Below are 13,656 nucleotides of genomic sequence, written 5' to 3' on the forward strand. Positions count from 1 at the left end.
AGTACTTTCCAATTTTTTTATTTTGTTTTAGCTTTAAAGACTCTTTCAGCTTTTATGTATTTTTCATTACTTTCTAGAACTCTTCGTTTTTCTAACTATTTTTCTACATTAGATGGTTCAACTATTGGTTCTAATATAGGTCTAGGATTGCTAGTTTCTCTTATCTAAGGTTTCATATCTTCTTCTCTTACTAATATTTCACGTTCTTGTCCTAAATAATAAATTTAGTCAATTCCTAAATTTGCAAAGTTTAAATTCTTTGTAAGTTCTATATCTACATGTAATCTGTTAATTTATCATTATTACATAATTCTTCAAATATTTCTTCTTTCAAATATTTTTTAGGATTATTGAATATTAATTTTATTATTTTATCTCTATTATTAATTAATGTTTCATGTTTGCCTATATCTAAATTTTCTACAATTGCCATATGTATCTCTATTTCCTCATTTTTCTCTAACTCTGGATTATTTATTCTTCTATAATTACTAAATCTCTATGTAACTTGATTATGTATATTTACTTATGTGTAACTAGTTTATGTTACTTCTAACATATTATCTTCTTTTAATCCATTCTAATCCATTTGATTCTCTTGTAATTAATTTCTTTAGTACTATCATTTCTACATATTGGCTTTTAAAACAATCTATTATATTTTACTTTCAAGTCTAAACTTTTTATGATATTTATTGTATAATTTTCCTAGAAAAAATGTTGTAATCCTAAGGTTCTTTTATTCAGCATTCATATTATATCCTATGGCTTGTACAGATAACTTAATGTGTTTATAAAATCCATTAATATTTATGTCTATATTAGGTATACAACTTATTGCTAATACTTTATTTTTAAATCTATTTATGTACTAGCTATTTGTGCTTGTTCATGGTCATAAAATCTACTATCATATAAGTACAAATGTTGTTTTGAATCTAAACCTTCTCTTGCTTGGCTAAGAATTCTAATTACTATTATACCGGTGTGTATATTTGTGTAGGTTTCCTTTCTAAGGTAATCTTTTCCTATTGGACTAATTAATGTTGATCATTCTTGTTGTGCAAATTTTAATGTACTCGCAAGCGCACGAATCTATTGTAGTATAGATCTATGGTGACGAGTGTCGATCCCACGAGGAGGTGGATTTTAATTGTGTATAGAATTAATTTAGTAAATGGGTTGTTGGATTTATGGTGGAAATGATTTGGTATATGCTAAAACTTAAATTAAAATGGCGAGAATAAATTCTAAAATTGGAATTGCAATGGCGAGAATAAATTGAAGATAATTCTATTGAAATGACGTACTTGGGTATCTGGATCCGTATCAACATGCATCATGGGCTAAATAATCCGTATTAATGCCAATTAAATCATGAGGGGGGAATCCACACCTCATGAACCACGCTCTAATCAATATGGTGCTAAGGGCTTATCGTGCCAAATAATAATAACCTTGTACCAGAGGGCCGGTGAAACCAAGGCGGTACTAGACAAGATTAGTATTATTTGTCGACGAGAAGTCAAAACATCCACAAAAACTAGAGGGGAAGAGAAAATAAATTTACCAAATTAAGCCCATGACACATGTTGAGACTTCACCTTCAACCCAAGCTTGAAAGAAAATTAGCCACTCATAATTGAACTAGGGGCAAAATGGGAATTTATTAAAATACAAAAAAAATACAAGATGGAGAGGGAATTACAAAAAATGGATCCCAAAAATGGATTCAGAGATATCAAATTAGGGGGGGGAGGCCCCCTTTTTATAGATACATGGAGTAAATCATGGCCATCGGATTAAAAACAGTTTGGACGCTCAGGATTGCGCCACGTCATCAGTCAACAGTCCACGGTTTGACCACGCGGATGAACAGTAACACGGTTTGACCCGACTTTGAACAGTAACGCGGTTTGACCCGGATGAACAGTAACGCGGTTTGGTTGAAAATAATCCTGTGTGATGCATGCACCGTACGCGAGATTTTTCGTCCACTGATATGCTGCCACGTCACCATCAACAGTACATAAGAATTTTAGTCCAACAGGATCGCGACACCTCATCAGTCAATGCCACATCATCGGTCAATGCCACGTCATCATCCGTCTATGTGAACAGTGTCGTGAATAGTAACGTATACAGTACCGTACACGTGAATAGTACCGTACATGTGAATAGTGCCATTTTTCCTTTTATGCTCCTCCTAAGGTTTTCGACCGTCCTGAGTTCAAAAGTGATGTCCGTTTTGCCGTCTGATCCTCCTTTATTGTGAAATGACTATAATGCCCCTAAAATACATAAAATACTTAATTAAAATAAAACACATGTAATTAAATCACAAGAAGGTTAAATATATGAAAGTAAGGGTTGTTAGTAAGACTTAAAATGTAAAATGACGGTTTTCTCCTTTATAAATATGCATTTTCTAACACTCAACACACCCCCCAACCAGCTTATTGCTAGTCCCTAGCAAATGCAGAGAATTTTTTTTTTTTTTTGGAAGTTGCAAGGTGGATTTCACCTATTTTTATTCTTTTGAAACAACAACTTTTGTTTTTGTTTTTGTTTTTTTTTTTTTTTTTTTTGCTTTTATTTGGCATAACTTCACTGAACAAAATAATTATTTACATTTTCTCAAACATAAATAGGTGATGGAACTTATAAGATATCGGGTAATACTCCAAATCGGAGTGGGTCAAGATGATAAGTTGACAAAGAAAAGGTTTTTTTTTTTTTAAAGGCTCAAAAGGGTTAACTATGGATATTAAATAAAAGGGATGGCTTGAAAGGCTCAAACGGATCAAAGATGGCCTCTCCATCGTCTTTTAGGGCTCTAAATAATCTTCCATATCTACTAGTTAGATGGGCCTCCAAATGTAGCAACACACTCTTTTTTCTTTTTTTTTTATTTTACAATTTTTTTTTAAGGGTTAACTCAAAAGTAATTTAGAGATCGTGTATAAAATAATAAACTGCTAAGCTGTATAAAGAGTGGGCAAAAGGGTTATTCTCCAAGAAAAATAATAGGCTCAATAACTCACTTGGTACTTATTATGACATGTTCATTCCTTCAAGCAACTCACATTTGTCTCCGACATCAACATGTAAAGTAGCAAACATAGCGTAACATCACTTAAGACCAAAGATAATACAAATACTAAAATTTGAAATTAATCATGTCATCCAATGTTAAAACAAATCACACATTTTTTTTTTAAACATCATTCTACCCCCCAACCTATTCTAAACATGAAAGGAAAATATGCATGCAGAAATGTGAAAATGATGCATAAAAACTAATTAGAAAAGTTACACGTAAAATGATAGAAAACGAAAATAATTTTTTTTTTAAAAGAAGATGCGTTTCTAGAGGAACTACACTCCATATTCAGCCATCTTCGACTCAAAAGTTGGAAAATGTATATTTATAGAGGAGAAATTAAAAAGAAGAAAAATAAACATAAACACATAATAAAGAAAAAGAAAATGTCTGAATTTTTTTTTTTTTTTTATAAACGATGAAGATGCGTTTCTAGAGTAACTACACTCCATATTCAGCCATCTTCAACACAAAAAGTTAGCAACAGTTAGTTTCTACAACAAAAAATTAGTAAAAACTTAACCAAAATTCCACAATTGTCGACTATTCCCTCCCCCCAACCAGAACGAAACATTGTCCTCAATGTTTGAAATGAAAGAAGTAGAGTTTAGAAGACATCACCTGGGTGGTGCAACACAGAAGAAAATATTTACAGGCGGAGAGTTAAATCTAATTTGTACTTCTTACTGCGGCTACTGTTACCATCATTATTTGGACGCTCCAACACAAAGGTCCAGGGGTCTGGCTCCGGTCGATAAGCTTGTAACATATCAAGTAGCTCATTAGCAGTGTGAGCACAAATAAAGAGTTTTTTCGCATTAGAGGGAATGAAATAGTTTTTTATTGCATGGTTAAGAAATGCGATAAAGCCATCATAAAAGTTATTGACATTTAACAAACCGATGGGTTTCTGGTGGATGTGCAGATGGGCCCAAGATGCTAGCGTGATAAGTGCCTCTAGTGTTGCAAGATCTCCTGGAAGGAAAATAAAAGCATCAGCATGATTAAGCATTTCAGTTATTCTTTCCTGCATACCTGAGACGACTAACTCTTCTCCAGTTGATGAGTCAGACGAACTGCCCAATGGTTTTAGGACTCTTGGGATGATGCCTAACACTTGACTTCCTCTGATAAAAGCTGCTTCTGAGACCATTTTTGATAACCCTCGATTACCTCCTCCATACACCAAGTGTAATTTTCTCGCTGCTATGCTTCGACCAAGATCTATGGCTGCCTCAACGAACTCTTTATGTTTGCCATAGGTAAATCCAGAAAGCACACAAATGTTCTTGAATTGTCTATTGGGAGTAGCTGCCATTGTGATACTTCTCAAAAACAATTTGTGAGTGCTTGACAAAAAAGAAATCACATTTAAGAGTCTTGGTGATAGTGGGTCATGGTTGTGTATGAGGTAATATGTCAGTGTCAAATAACGCGTAAAGCACGTGGCTCGCAAGTCAAAAAGAAAACAGTAAAAAGAAAAAAAAAGCAAACAGTAATAAAATTATTAAAGACAATAATGCAAACAATAAGACAATAGTGAAATAATAAAGTAAAAGGATATTTACAGGTAGTTGCGACTGTGGCTCACATCTTCCTCTGGTTTTACGTCCAGAAACGGCTTGAACGCCCTCTATGGGTCGAGGATAGGCTTCCTATCCAGTTTTCTTATAAACTGGCAAACAGGGTCGTTTATAGTCAGATTCCCGAGACTATATCGTGCATGCTCTTTCTGGAATAATGACCATAACTGGAGAATCGCTCCTTGCACATATCCACTGGGATGCGTTTCAAGAGACAAAAGGATATCATCCAATGACTCCTTATTCAAGCCATCCCTAATGAATTGAATCTTATCTTCCCTGTTATCAGACATCATTCCTAAAGAACATGGGTTTTTATTGCAACTCATTCTGGCACACTTATGACAAGCAACAGAAATTTTTCGAGCTCGTCGTTTTCTTGCATAATTTCCTTTACCACAACCAGGCATGTATGCAATAAATTTTGGAGGTAACTCACCTGCCGATCGTACTTTAGCCTCGATTAACCAACGGATGTCAGCAGGTATGTTATTCCTCATGAGTAATCGCATGCGTTCGGACCGAGCTTTATAGATCGTAAGGAGGGCATTCTGAGGAAGTGAAGGGAATCGCTTGTGAAGCTTCGCTAGAATCTCGTTTCTGTCCATACCTTCGCCTCAGAATATCAGTTATTATGGGAAACTGAAGTAACCGACTTGATTGTCACGGAGTACCATTATCCGCCACTTCACTGGGGTAACAAACTAAAGCACACAAACAGAAAAACAAATTAAAACACACAAAGAAAATTAAAATCGTCCTCTTATTGAATTTACCTCAAGCTCCAACTGGATGTCGTAAACACTTCTGTCAATGTCTCTGAGTTGGCTTTCTAAACCCTTAACATAGGCTACTAACTCTGGTGGTTGTAGAGTCCAAATGCGTTGTGTTTTACAAAATTGAATCTGTCTTTTGAGATGAGTTTTGACACGTTGAAGTGGTTTAAGAATGTTCAGGAGGAACGGTCTAAGTATGAGACTCATGATTAAAAATGATAAGAGAAAACTTAATGGTAAAATAAACACACTTATGCAAAAACAATTTCAATTAGCAAAAGAATAATAATAACAAGAAAGAAAGAAAAATCAAATCAACGAAAAGAAAAAAAAAATCAATTCAAATTTGGTGGGTCACTCAAATTTATTTCGGTGTCTTCTTCATGTGGTTGGTACTCTAGATATGGCTTTAATCTTTGACCATTAACTTTAAACGTGACACCGTTCTTTGGGTCTTTAATTTCAATTGCCCCATGTGGAAAAACAGTATGAACAATAAATGGGCCAGACCAACGAGAGCGTAACTTACCTGGGAATAGGTGCAAGCGAGAATTGAACAAAAGCACTTTCTGACCTGGAGTGAACGATTTTCTCATAATTTGCTTATCATGGAAGACTTTCATTCGTTGCTTGTAAATCTTGGCATTTTCGTATGCATCATTGCGAATTTCTTCAAGTTCTGCCAGCTGTAATCTTCTTTCTGAGCTGGCTTGCTGCATGTCAAAATTGAATTTCTTGATGGCCCAATATGCACGATGCTCGAGTTCCACAGGTAGGTGGCAAGCTTTTCCATACACTAGCCTGTAAGGTGACATCCCAATCGGGGTCTTGAAAGCCGTTCTATATGCCCATAAGGCATCATCAAGTCTTAATGACCAATCTTTTCTGTCTGGCCTCACCGTCTTTTCTAATATGTGCTTTATTTCTCGATTGGAGATCTCAACTTGGCCACTGGTTTGCGGATGATACGGGGTCGCCACTTTGTGTGTGATTGAATACTTTGTCAAAAGAGCTTTGAATGCTTTGTTACGAAAGTGGGCACCACCATCACTGATTATCGCTCGAGGGAATCCAAAGCGCGAAACAATGTTGCTTTTTAAAAATGCTATTACCACCTTGTGATCATTGGTCCTACATGGAATTGCTTCTACCCATTTTGATACGTAGTCAACAGCAACCAATATGTATTGATGGCCAAAAGAAGGGGGAAAGGGTCCCATGAAGTCGATACCCCATACGTCAAAAATCTCAACCACTAAAATTGGATTTAGTGGCATCATGTTCCTTCGTGTAATGCTTCCTATTCGTTGACACCTATCACATGAAGAACAGAAAGTGTAAGCGTCTCGAAATATAGATGGCCAATAGAAACCACATTGTAAAACTTTAGTCGCTGTCTTCTTAGCACTGAAATGGCCTCCACAAGCTTGTTCATGGCAGAATGAAAGGATATTCTGAATTTCATTTTCTGGGACACATCGTCTAACAATTTGGTCTGCACAATACTTGAACAAATACGGGTCATCCCAAAAGAAATTCTTTATTTCCGCAAAGAATTTGATCTTGTCTTGCTTGGTCCAATGCTCTGGAAGTTTACCTGTAACAAGATAATTAACTATATCAGCATACCAAGGTAATACTTCCACACTCATTAATTGTTCATCTGGAAATGACTCATTTAATATTAATGGCTCTGTAATTGTGTCAAAGTGAAGACGAGAGAGATGGTCCGCCACAACATTTTCTGACCCTTTCTTATCTTTGAATTCCAAGTCAAATTCCTGCAAAAGTAACACCCAACGAATTAGTCTAGCTTTTGCATATTTCTTTGTGAGAAGATATTTAAGAGCAGCATGATCTGTGAACACAATTATTTTACAACCAATAAGATAAGATCGAAATTTTTCCAATGCAAACACTACTGCTAGCATTTCTTTTTCAGTAGTTGAATAGTTCAACTGTGCATCATTCAATGTCATACTAGCATAGTAAATAACATGAGGAATTCGATCAACTCTTTGTCCTAAAACTGCTCCTACTGCATAATCAGATGCATCACACATGAGCTCAAATGGTAAGCTCCAGTTTGGGGCCTGAATGATGGGTGATGATGTCAACAATTGTTTTAATTTTTCAAACGCCATGAGACATGAATCATTAAAGATAAAAGGTACATCCTTAGCAAGTAAATTGCATAAGGGTCTAGAAACTTTGCTAAAATCTTTAATGAAACGTCTATAGAAACCAGCATGCCCAAGGAAAGATCTTACTTCTCTGACTGTTTTGGGTGAAGGAAGATTAGAAATGAGATCCACCTTGGCTTTGTCCACCTCAATACCTTTGCTCGAAATGATGTGACCGAGGACAATACCTTGTTTTACCATAAAATGGCACTTCTCCCAATTTAAGACCAAATTCTTCTCGATACATTTCTGCAGAACTAGCGTTAGATGATGTAAACATTGATCAAACGAGTCACCAAAGACAGAAAAATCATCCATAAAGACTTCAAGGAATCGTTCCACCATATCAGAAAAAATGCTCAACATGCATCGTTGAAATGTAGCAGATGCATTACATAATCCAAATGGCATTCTCCTATATGCAAATGTGCCAAAAGGGCAAGTGAAAGTAGTTTTCTCTTGATCTTTTGGTGCTATGGGAATCTGATTATATCCTGAGTAACCATCTAGAAAGCAATAAAATTCGTGGCCTGCTAATCTATCAAGCATTTGATCGATAAATGGTAAAGGAAAATGATCTTTACGTGTGACAGAATTCAATTTTCTATAATCAATGCATACACGCCATCCTGTAGTCACTCTAGTGGGTATCAATTCATTATCAGCATTGGTAACTACTGTGACTCCTGACTTTTTGGGGACAACTTGTACAGGACTGACCCATGAACTATCAGAAATTGGGTAAATGATACCTGCGTCTAATAGCTTAAGGACTTCTGTTCTAACAACTTCTTTCATATTAGGATTTAACCGACGTTGCATTTCCCTAGTAGATTTAGCATTTTCATCAAGGTGAATGTAATGCATGCAGTCTACTGGGTTTATACCTTTGATGTCTGCTATGGTCCATCCTAATGCCCCTTTGTGCTCTTTTAAAACATCCAACAACTTACCTTTTTGTTCATCATTGAGGGATGATGAGATGATTACCGGCAGAGAACTTTCTTCTCCCAAAAATGCATATTCCAAAGTGTTGGGTAATGGTTTGAGCTCGAGTTTCGGTGGTGATTCTGATGATGGGATGAGTTTCTTCTCTGATGGTGCTAGTTGTTCAACTCTTGACTTCCATTTATTAGTGTCCATAGATGGTGCTGAGTCAAGTAGGGCATTGACCTCTTCGACCGATCTGTCAATATCAAAATCAAAATCAAAACCAAAGTGAGTTAAGCATGTCTGTAAAGGATCATCACTAAGGTTTGAAACAAAAGTGTCATCAACTAATGCTTCTATTAAATCCACATCAACAATTTCATCATCTGCATTGTGAGGTTGTTTGGCAATGTTGAAGATGTTCAACTCCATAGTCATGTTGCCGAAGGACAATTGCATATTTCCGGTCCTACATTGAATGTGAGCATCCGCAGTTGCCAAGAAAGGTCGGCCTAGAATAATGGGGATGTGCTTCCTTGAATCCTGTATTGGTTGAGTGTCAATTACAATGAAATCAACAGGAAAATAAAACTTGTCTACCTGGATAAGCACGTCCTCCACAATACCACGAGGTATTTTCGTGGACCGATCTGCAAGTTGTAACACCACTGGAGTTGGGTGTAATTCTCCCAGTCCAAGTTTCACAAACACAGAGTAAGGCAATAAATTTACACTAGCTCCTAAATCCAACAAAGCATTCTCAATTGTGTGGTTCCCTATACTACATGAGATAGTGGGGGAGCCTGGGTCTTTGCATTTTAAAGGAATTTTATGTTGGAGTATAGAACTAACGTTTTCTGTTAAAAATGCCTTCTTTTGAACATGCATATTTCTCTTTTTAGTACAAAGGTCTTTAAGAAACTTGGCATAGGATGGAACTTGTTTAATAGCATCAAGCAAAGGGATGTTAACACTTACCTGTTTGAAGATTTCAAGAATCTCACCTGTGGATTTTCCCTTCTTTCCTTTCGCTAACCTCTGAGGAAATGGAGCTTTTGGAACATATTCTCGTGGGTTGGTTTCTTCTTTTTCCTCCGGTGATGAGTCCTCAACATTCACAGGTACAATTTGATTTTCTTTTGTCACTGGCATCTCCACCTTGTTGTCGACTTCTTTTCCTTTTCGCAAGGTCATTACTGCTTTGACCTCTCCATGCTGTTGTGGTGAACTGGTACTTGCTTCATGTACTCCTTTAGGATTAGGCACTGGTTGACTTGGAAACTTACCTTTCTCAACGGTCATTGCCAAGGTTTGAACTGAAGAAGCAAGTTGTCCCACCATCTTCTCGAGGCTTGAAACCGATTGAGCTTGTGAGTTGAAGCCTGCTCTCAATTCATTTCGTAGTCCATCAATGGTGCGGTTCTGTTGCTCAATCGTAGAGTGAGTAACATTCTTGAAATTTTGGAATGCATCCTCCCATGGTCTGGGTTGAGAGTAGTTCTGATTCTGATTGAATGGTCTAAATGGGGGCTGAGAGGCTTGAGGAATTTGTTGCATTGGTGGAGCTGGAGCTGCTGGTCCATTTTGTTGGAATCCTTGAGACCATGAAAAATTGGGGTGGTCTCTCCATCCAGGATTATATGTGTTGGAGTATGGGTTGTAATTCGATGGTTTTCTCATTACACCTATGGCATTGGCTTGATCTGAGTATGAGTCATGGTCATGTGGTTCTGTTGATTTAGCAGTCGATAACGATGCTATTTGTCGAGCAAGACCTTCAACCATCTCCTTGACTTCTTTGATTCCCGAAGTTGACTCGCCAATTTGAACCTCATTTACTCCCTTAATTCGTCTAGTATTCCTGAGTGATCGACTCCGTTGTTGGGAATTATCCGCTTGTCGCTGGAAGAATTCCCAAATCTCTGATGCACTTTTTGACATTAGCTCTCCTCCACTTGTTGCCATTAGCCATTCTTGCACATTCGGCAATAATCCCTCCAAAAAGTATTGGCATTGGTGCCATTTCTCGTACCCATGATGTGGACACTTCAAGAGTAGCCCATTGAATCGCTCCCATGTTTCGAAAAATTGCTCGTCATCTTTCTGGGTAAACTCCGAGATTTCCCTGCGAATAGCATTGGTTTTATGCACTGGGAAATATTTATTTAAAAATTTTGTAACCATTTGTTCCCATGATGCAATGCTATTAGCAGGCAATGTATTAAGCCATGAACGAGCTCTATCTTTTAAAGAAAATGGGAATAGTCTAAGTTTAACATCATCATCTGAAAAATTCTCATATTTGAATGTTTGACAAATGGCATGAAAATCATTCAAATGATTATATGGATCCTCATTTTCTAGGCCATAAAATGTAGGGAGACAATTTAACACACTAGGTTTTAATTCAAAACTCCTAGCAGCTACATTTGGGTATCTTATGCATGACGTGCTCAAATTAGCTAAGGGACTAAAATAGTCCTTAAATGGCCTCTCCTGTGGTGCTTGTAAATCCATTTTATTTTTAACGTGTTTGTGTGTGCGAAGTGTTTTTTCTAATTCAAGGTCTATAGGTTCAAGATTAGGTAATAATGACCTACGACCATGCATGCAAAATAAATAAAATAAAAATAAAGATGCAAACAAAACAAAAAATAAAGATGGGAACAAAACAAATAAAAATAAAGAAGAGGGAGAAATTACGATACTAACCTTATTGCGCTATTACAACCTTTCTATAAAAATACACAAAAATAAATACGTGAAAGAAATTAACTAAAAATTAAATTAATAAGATAAACAAAAAAAAATTACAAAGAAAAATAAATGGAAAATTAAATTACAAAATTTTAAAGAAGAGAAAAAGAAAAGAAATACTAACCTTTAAATGTAGATTCACTTTTTTTTTCTTTTTTTTTTAATAATAAAAAAAATACAAGAAAACAAATAAAAGAAATTATTCACAAAAATTAATTCTATGAATTAAAATTACTTACCTCCCCGGCAACGGCGCCAAAAACTTGTTGTGCAAATTTTAATGTACTCGCAAGCGCACGAATCTATTGTAGTATAGATCTATGGTGACGAGTGTCGATCCCACGAGGAGGTGGATTTTAATTGTGTATAGAATTAATTTAGTAAATGGGTTGTTGGATTTATGGTGGAAATGATTTGGTATATGCTAAAACTTAAATTAAAATGGCGAGAATAAATTCTAAAATTGGAATTGCAATGGCGAGAATAAATTGAAGATAATTCTATTGAAACGACGTACTTGGGTATCTGGATCCGTATCAACATGCATCATGGGCTAAATAATCCGTATTAATGCCAATTAAATCATGAGGGGGGAATCCACACCTCATGAACCACGCTCTAATCAATATGGTGCTAAGGGCTTATCGTGCCAAATAATAATAACCTTGTACCAGAGGGCCGGTGAAACCAAGGCGGTACTAGACAAGATTAGTATTATTTGTCGACGAGAAGTCAAAACATCCACAAAAACTAGAGGGGAAGAGAAAATAAATTTACCAAATTAAGCCCATGACACATGTTGAGACTTCACCTTCAACCCAAGCTTGAAAGAAAATTAGCCACTCATAATTGAACTAGGGGCAAAATGGGAATTTATTAAAATACAAAAAAAATACAAGATGGAGAGGGAATTACAAAAAATGGATCCCAAAAATGGATTCAGAGATATCAAATTAGGGGGGGGGAGGCCCCCTTTTTATAGATACATGGAGTAAATCATGGCCATCGGATTAAAAACAGTTTGGACGCTCAGGATTGCGCCACGTCATCAGTCAACAGTCCATGGTTTGACCACGCGGATGAACAGTAACACGGTTTGACCCGACTTTGAACAGTAACGCGGTTTGACCCGGATGAACAGTAACGCGGTTTGGTTGAAAATAATCCTGTGTGATGCATGCACCGTACGCGAGATTTTTCGTCCACTGATATGCTGCCACGTCACCATCAACAGTACATAAGAATTTTAGTCCAACAGGATCGCGACACCTCATCAGTCAATGCCACATCATCGGTCAATGCCACGTCATCATCCGTCTATGTGAACAGTGTCGTGAATAGTAACGTATACAGTACCGTACACGTGAATAGTACCGTACATGTGAATAGTGCCATTTTTCCTTTTATGCTCCTCCTAAGGTTTTCGACCGTCCTGAGTTCAAAAGTGATGTCCGTTTTGCCGTCTGATCCTCCTTTATTGTGAAATGACTATAATGCCCCTAAAATACATAAAATACTTAATTAAAATAAAACACATGTAATTAAATCACAAGAAGGTTAAATATATAAAAGTAAGGGTTGTTAGTAAGACTTAAAATGTAAAATGACGGTTTTCTCCTTTATAAATATGCATTTTCTAACACTCAACAATTCTCATCTATTTACTACTACTAATTTAGCTTCATACATGTAGACGTATAGATTATTGTTCATCTTTCAAGTATGGTGAGAATAAGCAGCCTTAAGAAAAGTAGCAATGTGATAACCACCCCAAATATCAACAGGCAACATTTCAAAAGATGATGAGCTAGAAATTTTACTCAAAGAAAACGGTAATCTAGTTTGCTTAGCCAAAGGGAAAATTAAACAACTGTTGGTACTGTTCATGTCACTGTTCACTGATATTGTTAATTTGATACTATTAATGACATTGTTCATCCAATAGCAACTATGAAATTTCGTCAAGACGTGCGCGAAGCACTGTCCTTAAGACTAATTTCCACTCCTCTAGGAAGATTTTTCGATGTAAAAATGATAGAAATAATACAGATTGGGCTCAGGATTCAATAGCGGCATTATTGTGAGATTACACTATAAGCACAATAGTTTTGAACATAGAAAAAGAAATTAATGAAGAAAATATAAGATAGAAGGAGATGTAATTGTGGTTGTACTTTAAAAGACTTTGTATGTCTCCTTTATATAGAGAAACCTTCTATAATCCTTTTCCTAATTCAATTTGAATTAGTCACCCACTTTCCTTATTTTATTTGAATTAGTCATCTATGTGTCTTATAATTTAATTTAATTTTGAATAATCCAAA

At 36.1% G+C, this 13,656-nt stretch overlaps 1 protein-coding gene and 1 non-coding gene across 2 annotated transcripts; one reads left to right on the forward strand and one right to left on the reverse strand.

Moving 5' to 3' along the window:
- Positions 1-5,659: 5,659 nt before the first annotated feature.
- Positions 5,660-8,526, reverse strand: LOC127900042 (uncharacterized). Its single transcript, XM_052434414.1, has 5 exons — positions 8,366-8,526; positions 7,444-7,639; positions 6,886-7,242; positions 6,407-6,639; positions 5,660-5,986 (listed from the first exon to the last, which is right to left on the reverse strand). The coding sequence occupies exons 1-5, from the start codon at positions 8,510-8,512 to the stop codon at positions 5,798-5,800; spliced, it is 1,122 nt and encodes a 373-aa protein (XP_052290374.1). The 5' UTR covers positions 8,513-8,526; the 3' UTR covers positions 5,660-5,797.
- A 2,078-nt stretch (positions 8,527-10,604) lies between these two features.
- Positions 10,605-10,708, forward strand: LOC127900094 (small nucleolar RNA R71). Its single transcript, XR_008052121.1, has one exon. It is a non-coding gene; the product is annotated as a small nucleolar RNA R71 (small nucleolar RNA).
- The last annotated feature ends 2,948 nt before the right edge of the window (positions 10,709-13,656 follow it).

Source organism: Citrus sinensis, chromosome 9, assembly GCF_022201045.2.
Source record: "Citrus sinensis cultivar Valencia sweet orange chromosome 9, DVS_A1.0, whole genome shotgun sequence".
In the NCBI taxonomy this organism is placed as follows: Eukaryota; Viridiplantae; Streptophyta; class Magnoliopsida; order Sapindales; family Rutaceae; genus Citrus; species Citrus sinensis.

Bases quoted from the DNA above. Each gene is read 5' to 3' on its own strand.
- LOC127900042 (XM_052434414.1), bottom strand. From the start codon at position 8,512: ATGCATTACATTCACCTTGATGAAAATGCTAAATCTACTAGGGAAATG. The intron at 7,243-7,443 runs GTATGACATTGA...TACTTTTGCAGG, and splicing joins TCATGTTATTTACTATGCTA to AATTTGACTTGGAATTCAAA. The intron at 5,987-6,406 runs GTTGAGATCTCC...TTCCCAGGTAAG, and splicing joins ATCCGCAAACCAGTGGCCAA to TTACGCTCTCGTTGGTCTGG.